This window comes from Mangifera indica, chromosome 1 (assembly GCF_011075055.1).
Source record: "Mangifera indica cultivar Alphonso chromosome 1, CATAS_Mindica_2.1, whole genome shotgun sequence".
Taxonomy (NCBI): domain Eukaryota; kingdom Viridiplantae; phylum Streptophyta; class Magnoliopsida; order Sapindales; family Anacardiaceae; genus Mangifera; species Mangifera indica.
The window spans coordinates 18,939,666-18,952,168 of NC_058137.1; the positions used below are offsets into that span (position 1 = coordinate 18,939,666).

Here is a 12,503-nt window from a genome sequence, read left to right on the forward strand (position 1 = left end):
TGGTTTTTTTGATGAGAAAACCACTGAAATCTCAAACCAAAATAGTTGGATTTGTTGCGACCAATCTATGCAAAATGCACAAATTAATGTGACAATATGTGCATCGATTGATGCACAAATCAATCACACAAACTTGGACATTGTTTATGCCTCATCCTCCAATAGATCTATGGATTTGTACAAATCGACCGTGACAAATTCAACTATTTTGGTTGAATTTTTGGTGGTCTTCGTATTAGTAAACCACTAGGGAGGGAGAGGAGATGTTGCCAGAGTGTATACAACACGTCTGAATGAATCATCGAAAAAAAGTCACTGAAATAAGAGAATAAATTTTTAAGAGTGTAAATATAATGTTTTAAACTTTAAAGGGGTGACGGTTAACCTTAAAATATAAAAATCATAGAAACTCTAAATGGTGAGGGTGAAAAAATAACTTTTTAGAATTAAATTAGAGAAAAAAATTATCAATTTTTAAAACAAAGGTAAAAAATGAAAATAAATTATTTTTTTGAAATAAAATTTTAAAATAATGATTTTATCTCTGACAACATCAATAAAATTTAATAGATAAGTGAATATTTAAGTTTTTTTAAATTGATAATTGAAAATTTAAGAAAAAAGTAATTTTTTTAGAAAGAATAAGTCCTTTGGCCAACATGCAATGTAAATTCTATTATATCATATCCAGTGGCCATAAAAGAAAATGTGTTATTTATTTCAATCACGACTCAAAATATTGAAATTCATGTAGAGATGCTCCGTTTCATAAATTTATGAGGAAATTTTTGTCTTTTAGCACTCAAAAACCTTGAAGGCGATGCAATAAAACTTGGAAGTACGCCAATATAGCCGTCAAGGCATGGTTGCTGCCAAGGTATTCCCAATGTCAATGACAAATCGGTATCTAACGTCAGCCTTAGCAAGTCTTTCCATAGCTGTGTTCACATAATCCATCGGAATAACTTCAATATCAGCCGTTATGTTGTGTTTTGCAGCAAAGTCAATCATCTCCTGTGTCTCTTTCATTCCTCCTGTAACACTGCCAGCCACTGTCTTTCTTCCTGTTGTCACAGAATCATTTATTAATTAACTCAAAAGGCTGAGATCAAAACCAATGATATAATAGGATATTAATTTTACACATAAAACAAAAATTTCTAGTAACAGTGAATTTTACAAAACAGTGTCTTGTGAGATTTACGTATGAACAATGAATTTCATGGAGCAGTGTCTCGTGAGCTCACTTTTCACATGATTAATCAGTGAATTTTATGGAACAGTGTCTGTGCGATTCGTTGCTCACATTAGTGAACAGTGAATTTCATGGTACAGTGCCTTGTGCTTTTCATTGTCCACACGAGGTACTATTTACCACGAATTTTAATTTTCAAAAATTAAATTAATTATTTTAAAATAATAATATGTCTCAAACAACGACAAATTCACCCGACATTATTTACGCTACGGTTTTTGAATTTATACAATTAATCATATGGGTTTATTTCTTTAGTGTTTTGGATGAATTTGTTATTGCTTTAGACATATTATTATTTTTGGATAAATAATTTTATTTTTGAAAATTAAAATTCATGATAAACAGTGCCTTGAGTCAACGTTATTAAAGCATTTTTGCATTAGGGTATTTAATTTAATATCCTAATATAATATTGTGCTTTTCTCATTAACTTACCTGCAAGTAAAGACCAGACAGGCAACTCTAGTGGCTTCTCTGGGGCGCCAACCATAATAAGCTTTCCATTGGAATTCAACAGACTGAGCAGTGGCGAAACTGGATGAACTGCAGACACTGTGTCAATAATACCATCCAAAGTACCCGTAGCCGCCTGCAATTTTATTTAAAAAACCGTAAATCTTTCGTTACGATCAGAACACATCATTTCGCGTCTTTGAGAACCTCTGGTTACCTGCATTTTTTCTGGGTCACGGCTAACCAAAAATGAATCAGCACCAAGTTGTTCCAAAGCTTCTTTCATCTTGCTTGGAGAGGTACTAATTACTGTCACTTTAACGCCAAAGGCCTTGGCAAATTTAACAGCCACGTGACCAAGCCCACCGAGGCCGACGACGCCGATGTGCTTCCCTGGTTCAGCTAATCCAAAATATTTCAAGGGACTATAAACGGTGATCCCAGCACAGAGTAGAGGAGCACCAGCATCAAGTGGCATATTATCAGGGAACACAATAATATAGTGTTGATTGGCAACCATATGATCGGAATATCCCCCATATGTGATTGTTCCATCAGTGTAGATGGAATTGTAAGTAAGTATCGTTTTTGAACAATGGTTTTCAAGATTATTGAAACAACTCTCGCAGGAGTGGCATGCACCCACCATGCATCCAACACCAACTTTGTCTCCTGCTTTTACTTTCTTCACTTTGCTACCCACTTCTGTCACTACTCCAACAATTTCATGCCTGCAATCATTTTTGGTTGGTTAGGATTAGGATATTTAAGGAATCCAATTGTAACGTGTATGGATGGATTGAACTAGAGAAGACATTAAAATGATCAACATAAGACTCCCACCAATAATGTTAATCTTTTGGTGGCCACATATATAACAAGAAGAAGAAGAAGAAGAAGAAGGAGGAGGAGGATGATTATTACATACCCAGGAAGCAAAGGGTAAGTAGAGTTGCTCCATTCATTTTTGATACAGTGAAGATCAGTGTGGCATATCCCACAATATAACACCTTAAACCTCACATCTTCATCACCTGTTTCCCTGCATATATGTTAATCATTATGATGTTATGATCTGACTGATTAACTCTAAAATGTTAGTGAAATTTTAATGTAATATTGAAATTGAAACACCTCCTGGAGAATTTGAAGGGGGAGAGATGACCAGAAGGGTCAGTGGCTGCCCACCCAAAAGCCTTAACAGGGTGTTGCTGCTCCGGTGACTTGGCCATCTTGTTGGAGAAAGAGAGAAGGCAGTGAAAAATTGACGTAGTCTTGAGGTCTATATGTACTGGACGGCGAAAGAATAGGAATAATTATGGAAATGAGGTGAAGTGACGTAACCATATATGATTTTTTAAACTCTTTCTTCTTTTTTTTTTATATTGAAACATTTATTAATTTAAGTATATTTTAATTATATTATACAGATTTAAATTACCTTTTTTTTTTAATGTATTATGCAGATATAGTCAAGCCCCAATTTTATATATGCTTTACTTTCATCTCTAACTCTGTTAATCTCTTGAACTTATTTTCATTCATATTCTTATCTTAAAATCAATTCAAAATTCTTGAATCAAAACCATCTAAATCTTACATGAAAGTCATTTTAATTCAAATAAATAATATTTTATCATATTGTTTGACATAACGTTTAAAGATTTAAAATTGAAATTTTGAAACTTTTTTTAGTAGTGATGAATTCTATTTTGTTAACTCTTTTGGTTTTTTTATTTATTTTATATTTAATTTAATTATAAGAATGATTTGTTTATATCAAATTTACATTAAAATGAAAAAAAAGCTTAGTTTTTAAATTAAATTTGTAAAAAACCATAGTACTTAGATTTTCTTGGAAAAAAATACTTTTAAAATTCAAAATTATTAAATGTTTTAATTTATTTCTAAATATAATAAAGGATTTTAGGATATGTCATGAATGTAAAATTCAAATGTTTTAAAAGTTTTAATTTATTTCTAAATATATTAAAAAAATTTTATGAGACTTTACTTTTCTGACATTACAATTAAAGAAAAATATTATACCCCCCTGCTTTTATGGAAAAATATCATAGTAGCCAACTTTTTTGCCAGGAAAATCTTATAGTGCATTTAGAAATAAATCATAACATTTTAAAATTTTGAATTTTAAAAAAATCTCGCCTGTAATCCCGCTTGTTTCACCTACATCTCTACGTTTTTATGAGGCTAAAGGACTATTTCCCACCCAAGTTTTAATCTATAATTAAAATCATATCTATGATAGATAAAAAATCCAAATACCTACCTATAGGTTAATTGCTATCAAAATTTTTAGTTAGAGGCAGAGATAAAATTATCATTTTATCCCTAAACCCTAAAACCTTAAAATTATATCATTTTCCCTCTATATTTTAAAAACTAACATTTTACCTTATTCTTAAAGTTTGAAAAATTTAGATTTCACCTTTAAGGTTTGTTTCTCTTCTTGACCACTACAATTCTGATCGATGACCTACGCTTTCCGCCTATTTTCTAGATCCGATCATGAAGGATGACCACCCACCACCACGAAGAATAACAAAGTGTTGTATCATCTAGAAGCATCGTCCTTCATTGCATCGTCTAGATGTGACGATGAAGCACGACACTCCGTTGCTTCTTCCCAATTCGAACGATGCTTCATCGTCCAAATTTGCATGATTAAGGGTCATCTTTCATTGGAGAAGATCATCACTCCTTCCTCATCACTGACCAAATTCCCTAAACCACTAGAGATGAAACCTAGAAAAGAGAGAAGTGAATTTTTCAAAGTTTAATCATATGAGAAAATGATTAATTTTCTAAACTAAGGGGAAAAAATGATATAATTTTTTTAGGTTTTGGGGTTTAGGGATAAAATGATGATTTTATCCCTACCTTTAACTGAAAATTTTAACAGTAATTAGCCTGTGAATGAGCGTTTATGTTTTTCATCTGTTATGGGTATATTTTTGATAATGGATTAAAACTTGGGTTGGAAATTGTCCATTGGCCTTTTCCAGAAAATGCAGAGTACTATGTTTTTCATTAATTTGATCTTAAAAATTGGCATTTATTCAATCTTATATAAATTTAATGTAAAAAAATCATTCATATAGCTAAATTAAGTTTAAAACAACAACAAAAACTACATAACTTACAAAATTAATCAAATATGATTCATCACTATACAAATAAATCTCAAAATTTCAATTTCAAATATTCATTTAATATGACAAAATGTTATTTACTTGGATTAAAACATTTTTTATGAAGATTTTTTTTTTTTAAAATTTTGAAGTGATTTTTAGATGAAAATATAAATCCAAATAAGTTTAAAAGGTTAAGATTCTTTCTTAAATATGAATGTAAAACAAGTATAAAATTGGAGTATTGGCTTATTCATATAATGCATAAAAAGTGGTTTAAAATTATATAACATTGTTAAAATAAGGTTAAATTAATTAATTTGCGTTTTTTTTTATGGTCAAATGACTCTTTCCCACCTACTGTTTGATGGAACAATGTTTTATCCTTTAAATTTGAAAAGTCTAATTTCACACCTAATTGTTAGAATCAGTTGTTAGTTTTAACAATCAAAATATATCTATACCATTTTGTCCAAATATTATAATAAGAGTGTAATTAACTATTATTTCTAAAATAATAAAATATCACTTTTGCAGGGTTGAAGTATGGACAATATCATATGGGGTGTGAATGTCATTTTTTAAAACTTATAGGTTTAAATTGATAATTCTCATATCTTGTTTTGAAAATTATCATATTTACTCCATATATTTTTAGAAATATTTATAACCTTAATAGTTTGTAATATAATAAATATATCTCTAATTTATTGCATTATGTTCCATTTTTTTGAGTGTCACTATCATTTTTTAAACTAATGAGAGATATATTAGTTTTTTAAAATTAAAAAAAAAATCCTCTACTTTTTTAAATTTCCACAAACCCTCTAAAATTTAATTTATACTCCTAACATTTTAAAAATTATAGTTTATCCCAAACATATGATTATATTTCCTTGACACCCTACTTATATTTGTACTTAATTGAAATTAATATAAATTGAGGGTAAGAAAATGTTAATAGAAGCTTGAAAGCTTTTTTTGTGTTTATTAAATTTATAAAAATTGTAACGAATCTTTTTAACTAATTTAACATATCATTGAAAATTTGGTTCTTTCAAATTAAAAGTAGATATTTGTCATTTCATCAAACATTGCGTGGGAGATGGTCATTCGATCTTTCCCAAGTAATTATATTGCTTAGGCTCAAGGTAACTTGATGGGTTGCCATATGGGCCACCCTTATAAGCAAGTCCATTGGGCCTTATTAATTGATGTAAACATTGATGGAATAAGTTTTGGATCAATTGAAAAAGGTTACACTAGATTTGCCCATTTATAGAGGTAAAAGTCTATGATTTTGGAAACCCAACAAATCCTAGTTGCTCTAGGATTCCTAAAGATTCTTAGTTCAATATGAACTTTTAGAATCTTCTATTATGAGACTCATGTTTCCTACTTGGATTAGAAAACATCCCTAAAAAGTGATGATCCACTCTATCCAAACCCAAAGCTTTTGAATACTATGATTGACCTCTAGTAAGACATCATGGTCTCCAAGTTGATAGAAAGCCATTAGAAGATGTTAACTTGTCAATGGTATGGTTACCAAGCAATTTATCATCTAACATCTAATCAAGATTGAGGTAAAAAAATAGTGTCCAACTCAAAGTACCACTTGATTTATATATATTTGATTTTAAGATCAACAACCGTAGAGAACTTGATTAAGCAACAACTCAGTCTCATTATAACCATAGACTTTAGTAATCAAATTGTGCGCAAAGATATCTTCTTGATAGAGTTAGTGCTCTAGAGCCAATCATTTTGACTTATGTATTTGTTCTTTACCCTATTTTTATACATTGTATAATGTTTATGATTAATAATAACGACACTTCTTTGTCACAAGCTCTACATATATTTTATGTATCATGATGAATACCTTTTAAGTGGTAGAACCATAATAAGGGGATCAAAATATGTCTTAATCATGAGAATTCTATGTGCACATATAGTGAACATTTTGAAAATGTTTGTAGCTTTAGTATTATTCTGACCAAGAGCTTAGATAATATATTAAGATTATCATAGTGCTAAATGACCCTACCAAAAGGTAGTGATAAATTTCACGTATTAAGGTTGTTTGATGATAAGTTGGTACAATGCATAAATATATGTTGTCTACATGTTCATTAGACTAACATGACAAATGATTCCATATAGATTGGTACATAATGAGCTATGTTGAATTCAAGTTTAAAGATCGCATATACCATTATTTATTAGAGGATTTATTCCATAGAAACTAGGGTTATGTAACATCCCTCCTTAGAAGTACTATCCATCGAAGGAGAAATGTTAAGAATTAATATTCGAAGCGTCTATTTTTTTTTCTTTTTAAAAATACTTTAAAATAAACGCATCATTAAAAGTGTTTAGGAAGTATTCCAAAAAAACTGAAAATCTGGAAGCGAACAAAAGATGTATATACTCATATGAAAACTCATATGAAAGTATTTGAAAACAGAGAGTAATCATATGCAACTGTACCATAATCTCAAAAAGTCAAAAGTCGACAAGAACATGCCATTGTATGCATGTAATATAAACTAGAGATAACCTGCTCCAGTCGGATCTACCTACGCTGACTTGACCCTACCTCGCAGCTACCTCGATCACCTGTACCTACAATCAGGAAAGAAAAGGGAGTGAGTGATAAGAACACTCAGTAAGGGGAAAGAATCAAGTAAACTATCTCTTTTTTTTTCCAGTTCTAACTCACTTTTGAGACTCAACCTCACATTCTAACCTTTATAAGAGATTGAGAGGGTAATTTAGTTCACTCTTTACTATTTGGGTCATACTTTATCCTATCTGGTGTCTATTTGATACTTTCTGGAAGCTAACTATAGGGATTTGACACTTTTCTAAGCTTTAGCTCTCTTTCTTTCTTTCATTACACCATTTCTGAATCTGAATTGAGCTCTACTACGAGCATGCTCTACTGCGAGTGGACCCTACTAGGGGTCTATGTCCTACTACGGACGTGTCCTACTGTAGACGTGCCCTACTGCGAGCGGTGTAGTGTAAAGTGCCCCCTCATAGTTTATAGCATGCATGCGAGTCTTATATCTTACTAATTTTGCTTCCATCTAAATTTATTCATAACTCACCAGACATTACTTTTGGGACGACCCTTGAATCTTGAGTCCCAACCTTTTCTTGCTTTTCTTTCTTTTCTTTCTTTTTTTTTTCCCTTTCCTTTCCTTTCCTTTCTTTTCCTTTCCTTTCCTTTCTTTTCTTTTCCTTTCCTTTCTTTTCTTCTTTTCCTTTCCAAACTGTGAAATACTGTTTACAACCCTGTTCATTTGACAGGGCAGCCTTCTTTTTCATACAATTTCACAGTCCAAACGGTTCCTAATTCATACAAGTTATATATCATTGAAAAGAGTATTCAAAGAGCTTTCTAACAAGCTATAATAGCACTCATAATTCATTCAATCAGGCAGTCAAAACAACAGATAAATTCAGTGGCAAAAACTACCTCCTCTGTTTATTTGATAAAGCAGTCCTTGTGGTTCATGCAATATTTAACAATCCAAATGATCCCCAATTCATACAAGCTATATATCACTGAAAATACAATTCAAAGAGCTTTCCAACAAGATATAATAGCACTCATAAATCCTTATATAAGACAGTCAAAACGTGAGATGAAAGCAATGGCAAAACTGCATCCTCTGTTTATTTGGTAAAACAGTCCTTTTGGTTTATACAATATTTAACAGTCCAAATGATTTTTAATTCATACAAGCTATATATCATTGGAAAGAGGATTCAAAGAGATTTCCAATAAGATATAATAGCACTCATAATTCATCAAATAAGGTAGCCAAAACATGGGACGAACTCAGTGGCAAAAACTATAAATATTATGCAACTTTCTACCATGAACAAAATCACATACATAGACATCCCAAATGGAAAAACAACATTCCTCAACTTCAAATTCATCATTTATAACATAGATACAAGGAACCAAAAGCCTAAAACATGTAACATATCAAGGAGGATACCCCTTACCTTGTTTCAAGCCAAATCTTTGCAAGTTGGCTTCCTCCTCTTTGTTTTGCTTCCTTTATCACCAAGATCACTTTAAATCAATACCAAAACACACTAACATATTCACATAACATGCATATAAACATAGATAAAAGGAGAAGGAAGGAGATCTTTGGTTACCGAAGCTTCCAAGGTGCTTATTTTTCTTTTCTTTCCTTACTCTTCTTTCAAACTCTTCAAATCATCCACTTTCCTTCTAAAAATGAAGAAAACAAGTAGGTAAGGGCTGGCTGCTGGAGTTTTTACGAGAGAAGATGGAAATTCTTGAAGTTTCCTTCTTTTGTCTTCTTTTTCTCTTTTTATATAAAGTCTTATCTCTTTCTCTTTTTCTCTTTGTCTTTTTCCTTTTCTTTTTGACTTTTTTGTATTTATATATATATATAAATAACTATATATATATATTTATATAAAACACACTCATACATATATATTTTTAAAATGGGAAAAATCTCAAAATAGTGTCAAAAGACATAATTACCCCTGGAATATACCTGAGGTATTAGAGGTTACCATATATATAAAAGGTTGAATGACTATTTCCCACCCAAGTTTAAGTGCTATTACAAAGACACACCTGTAAGGTTTGAAAAACCCAAATCCCCACCCATCCATTAAAAATCTCAGCTAAGATTAAGGGTAAAACCATCTTTTAACAAAAAAAACTAAAGTTTTATTAGTCTGACCTCGTTTAACTTGAAAATATCATAATTTCCCCCCACCTGAAGTTTGAAAAATCAAAATTTCTCCCTCAAGGTTTGCAAATCATGGTTTGCAAATCATGGTTGGAGTTACTGAAGATAGTCGTCTCCGGTGGCATTGGCTTTCCCTTCCAGCTTAACTCTTCCTACCAATCACTTCTCAGCCACCAGCTTAGGCTATTTCCTCTAATGAACGAAGACGACTATCGGAGGTCTCAGATGGAGACAACATGGTTGTTTGAGCCACCGATGGTCATTTTTGTCCCAGTTGAAGACACTTCAATAAAGGCGATTTTATCTCCGTAGAAGGAAATAGCCTACGTCGATAGTTGGAAAGTGATTGATAAAGAAAGTTGAGCCTAGATGGAGAGCTAACACCACCAAAGATGACCATCTCCAGTGACTTCGACCATGATTTACAAACCCTAAGGGAGAAATTTTGATTTTTCAAACTTTAGGTGAGGGCTGAATTATGAGATTTTCAAGCTGAGGGGGGAAATGTAACAAAACTTTATATTTTTAAAATTTTTTATTAAATGACTATTTTGCCCCTAACCATAACTGTGATTTTTAACGGATGGGTGAGATTTTACGTTTTTCAAACCTCATTGGCGTGAATTTGGGATAGCACTTAAACTTTGGGGTGAAAAAGCCCTTTGGCCTATATAAAATCCTCTAGTAGGTTAGTTTAGTGAACTTTCTCATGACAAGTATCCGTATGTTCTACCAAGTTGTTAACAAATGGCTTTGACATGTAAAATTTGTCACTATCTTTTATTATTTATAATGATTACTTAATGTGCTTATAAGATCCTCACAATCAAGACACACTTAATCCCTTCATCACGATTATATCATTTTAAGTATATATATTTTAACATACATTAAATGTATGAAAATGGATAAAAATATTGTCTTTTTATTGATATTAAACATGATATATAAAATGCAGTCTTTTCATCCCAATTGATTTTCTTTAAGGCAATTACTCTAACATCATTGTTGTCACATTAAGGTGGACATTAGTGAAAAGAATGGATGATTAAGTGAGGTTTAGGGATATGATTTTAATGGAGGTGAAAGAAAAGGAAGGGTGGTAGTAAACGTAGATGATGATAATAAGGAAAATGAAAAATATGATTGTGAGAGTGAGCCAAAGACAACAAGAATAACAATAGGAGTGGCGGTAACAATAGTTGTGAGGTGTCCTTTTCAATTTCATCATCAATTCACTTCTCATCCTCTTGAATTTTGTCGGCAAGTGAAGAGCATAAAAGGTGAAGTTAAGTAACAGTGACATTTTTGTGTTATAAAGGTTAGAAAAACACACTTGTCTTTGGGATGTTATAATGCCCTACCATAGACTGACTGACAAAAGGGTAATAAAAAAAATATTGTAGTATATGTTTATAGTAGCTAAACATGTCTATAGGTTGAAGGACATCATAACAAATGTAACAGATAAGTACAAAACTGATATCTCTTACACTCAAGCTTAGTGTGCCAAGAACTAGGCTTTGAATAAGATTAGAGATCCATTAAAAGATTTGTTCAAACTATTACCGACATATTGTTATAACTTGAAATGAAAAAACCTTAGCATTATTATGTACATAGACAGATACAGATAATCAGTTCCATTTTGTCTTTATGACTTTAGGGTACTTTATTAAAGTGTTTAGATATTGTCATCCCATTATTTATATTAATGGGACATTTTTGAAAGGTTGATACTAGGGTACACTTTTTATCGTTATAAGAGATGATGAAACAACTAGATATATCCATTAGCATTTCGTATAAAGGGTAAGAAGGAAATAGTACCATGGACCCTATTCCTCAAAGCCTTACATTGGAGCATTGGTGACCTCTCAGATTTAGAAATCATTTTAGATAGACACCATGCTTTGTAAGAAAGTGTTCCTAAATGCATACCACGATTGGTGTAACCATCATATAAAGGAGAACATGTGCTATAAGTACAAACAAACAAAACATATAGAAGAGTTATTTTAGATAGCTATGAAAGGTTATTGAATACCAGATTTTGGGAAGGTTTTATGGATGATTAATGATGAAAATCTTATAACAACCATTTATTTGAGGGGTATTGGTTATCAACAATAGACTCGTGCTCACTTTCCTAGTATTTGATATAATATAATGAATATAAACATTGTAGAGTTGTTCAATGCCTTGGCATGACATGTGTAAAAGTTGCCAATGATGACGCTTTTTGAATTTCTGTGTTTCACCCTCTAGAAATGGTTTTATACCTAACGTAATTTGGCAAGTTTGTAAAATTTGTATATATTATTTTTTATTTGTTAAGATTAAATGGGTTTTGGAAGTGTAATAATATTTTAATGTTTGTATGATCACATAGAGGATAGTAGTAATCCTCTGACTTTATGGGTTGAAGAGAAATCGGTTGGTATATCCGAAAATTTGCAAATATAATTGGCAAGCCAATAACTATACATAGATATGAAGTACATGGTATGATTAATTGGTTGCCACTCTCGATCTTTCAGCAAAAGAGTGTAGTTGTATGAAATTTCAATTTTCACATAGAGCATGAATACACATTACAATGGTTGCTAGATTTTAAAACCTTTCAAACTATTATTAATAGATAAACAGGTACTACTCGATTGAAAATTGGAAAGTTGTTTACAAGTAGAGTGTAAAACCATTGGAAAATTTGTCTAAATAAGAGCATTTTGAGGAAATTCTCATGGTCCATCTATCTTTGATGGAATCTCTATGTTTATGGTACCTTTCTAAACATATTAGAGGACCTTCACAAAGGAAAGAAATACATGAATGCGTTTATAATTGATGCCTTCTTATTAAGTATTAACTATTGATGTTTAG

General features: G+C 31.3%; 1 protein-coding gene across 1 annotated transcript; it reads right to left on the reverse strand.

Annotated features, from left to right (window-relative positions):
* Positions 1 to 697: 697 nt before the first annotated feature.
* On the reverse strand, positions 698 to 2,995 carry LOC123192061 (8-hydroxygeraniol dehydrogenase-like). Its single transcript, XM_044604530.1, has 5 exons — positions 2,846 to 2,995; positions 2,640 to 2,753; positions 1,929 to 2,442; positions 1,694 to 1,847; positions 698 to 1,064 (listed from the first exon to the last, which is right to left on the reverse strand). The coding sequence occupies exons 1-5, from the start codon at positions 2,941 to 2,943 to the stop codon at positions 856 to 858; spliced, it is 1,089 nt and encodes a 362-aa protein (XP_044460465.1). The 5' UTR covers positions 2,944 to 2,995; the 3' UTR covers positions 698 to 855.
* Between the last annotated feature and the right edge of the window lie 9,508 nt (positions 2,996 to 12,503).

Bases quoted from the DNA above. Each gene is read 5' to 3' on its own strand.
- LOC123192061 (XM_044604530.1), bottom strand. From the start codon at position 2,943: ATGGCCAAGTCACCGGAGCAGCAACACCCTGTTAAGGCTTTTGGGTGG. The intron at 2,754-2,845 runs GTGTTTCAATTT...ACATATATGCAG, and splicing joins CCCTTCAAATTCTCCAGGAG to GGAAACAGGTGATGAAGATG. The intron at 1,848-1,928 runs GTAACCAGAGGT...ATAAAATTGCAG, and splicing joins GTGACCCAGAAAAAATGCAG to GCGGCTACGGGTACTTTGGA.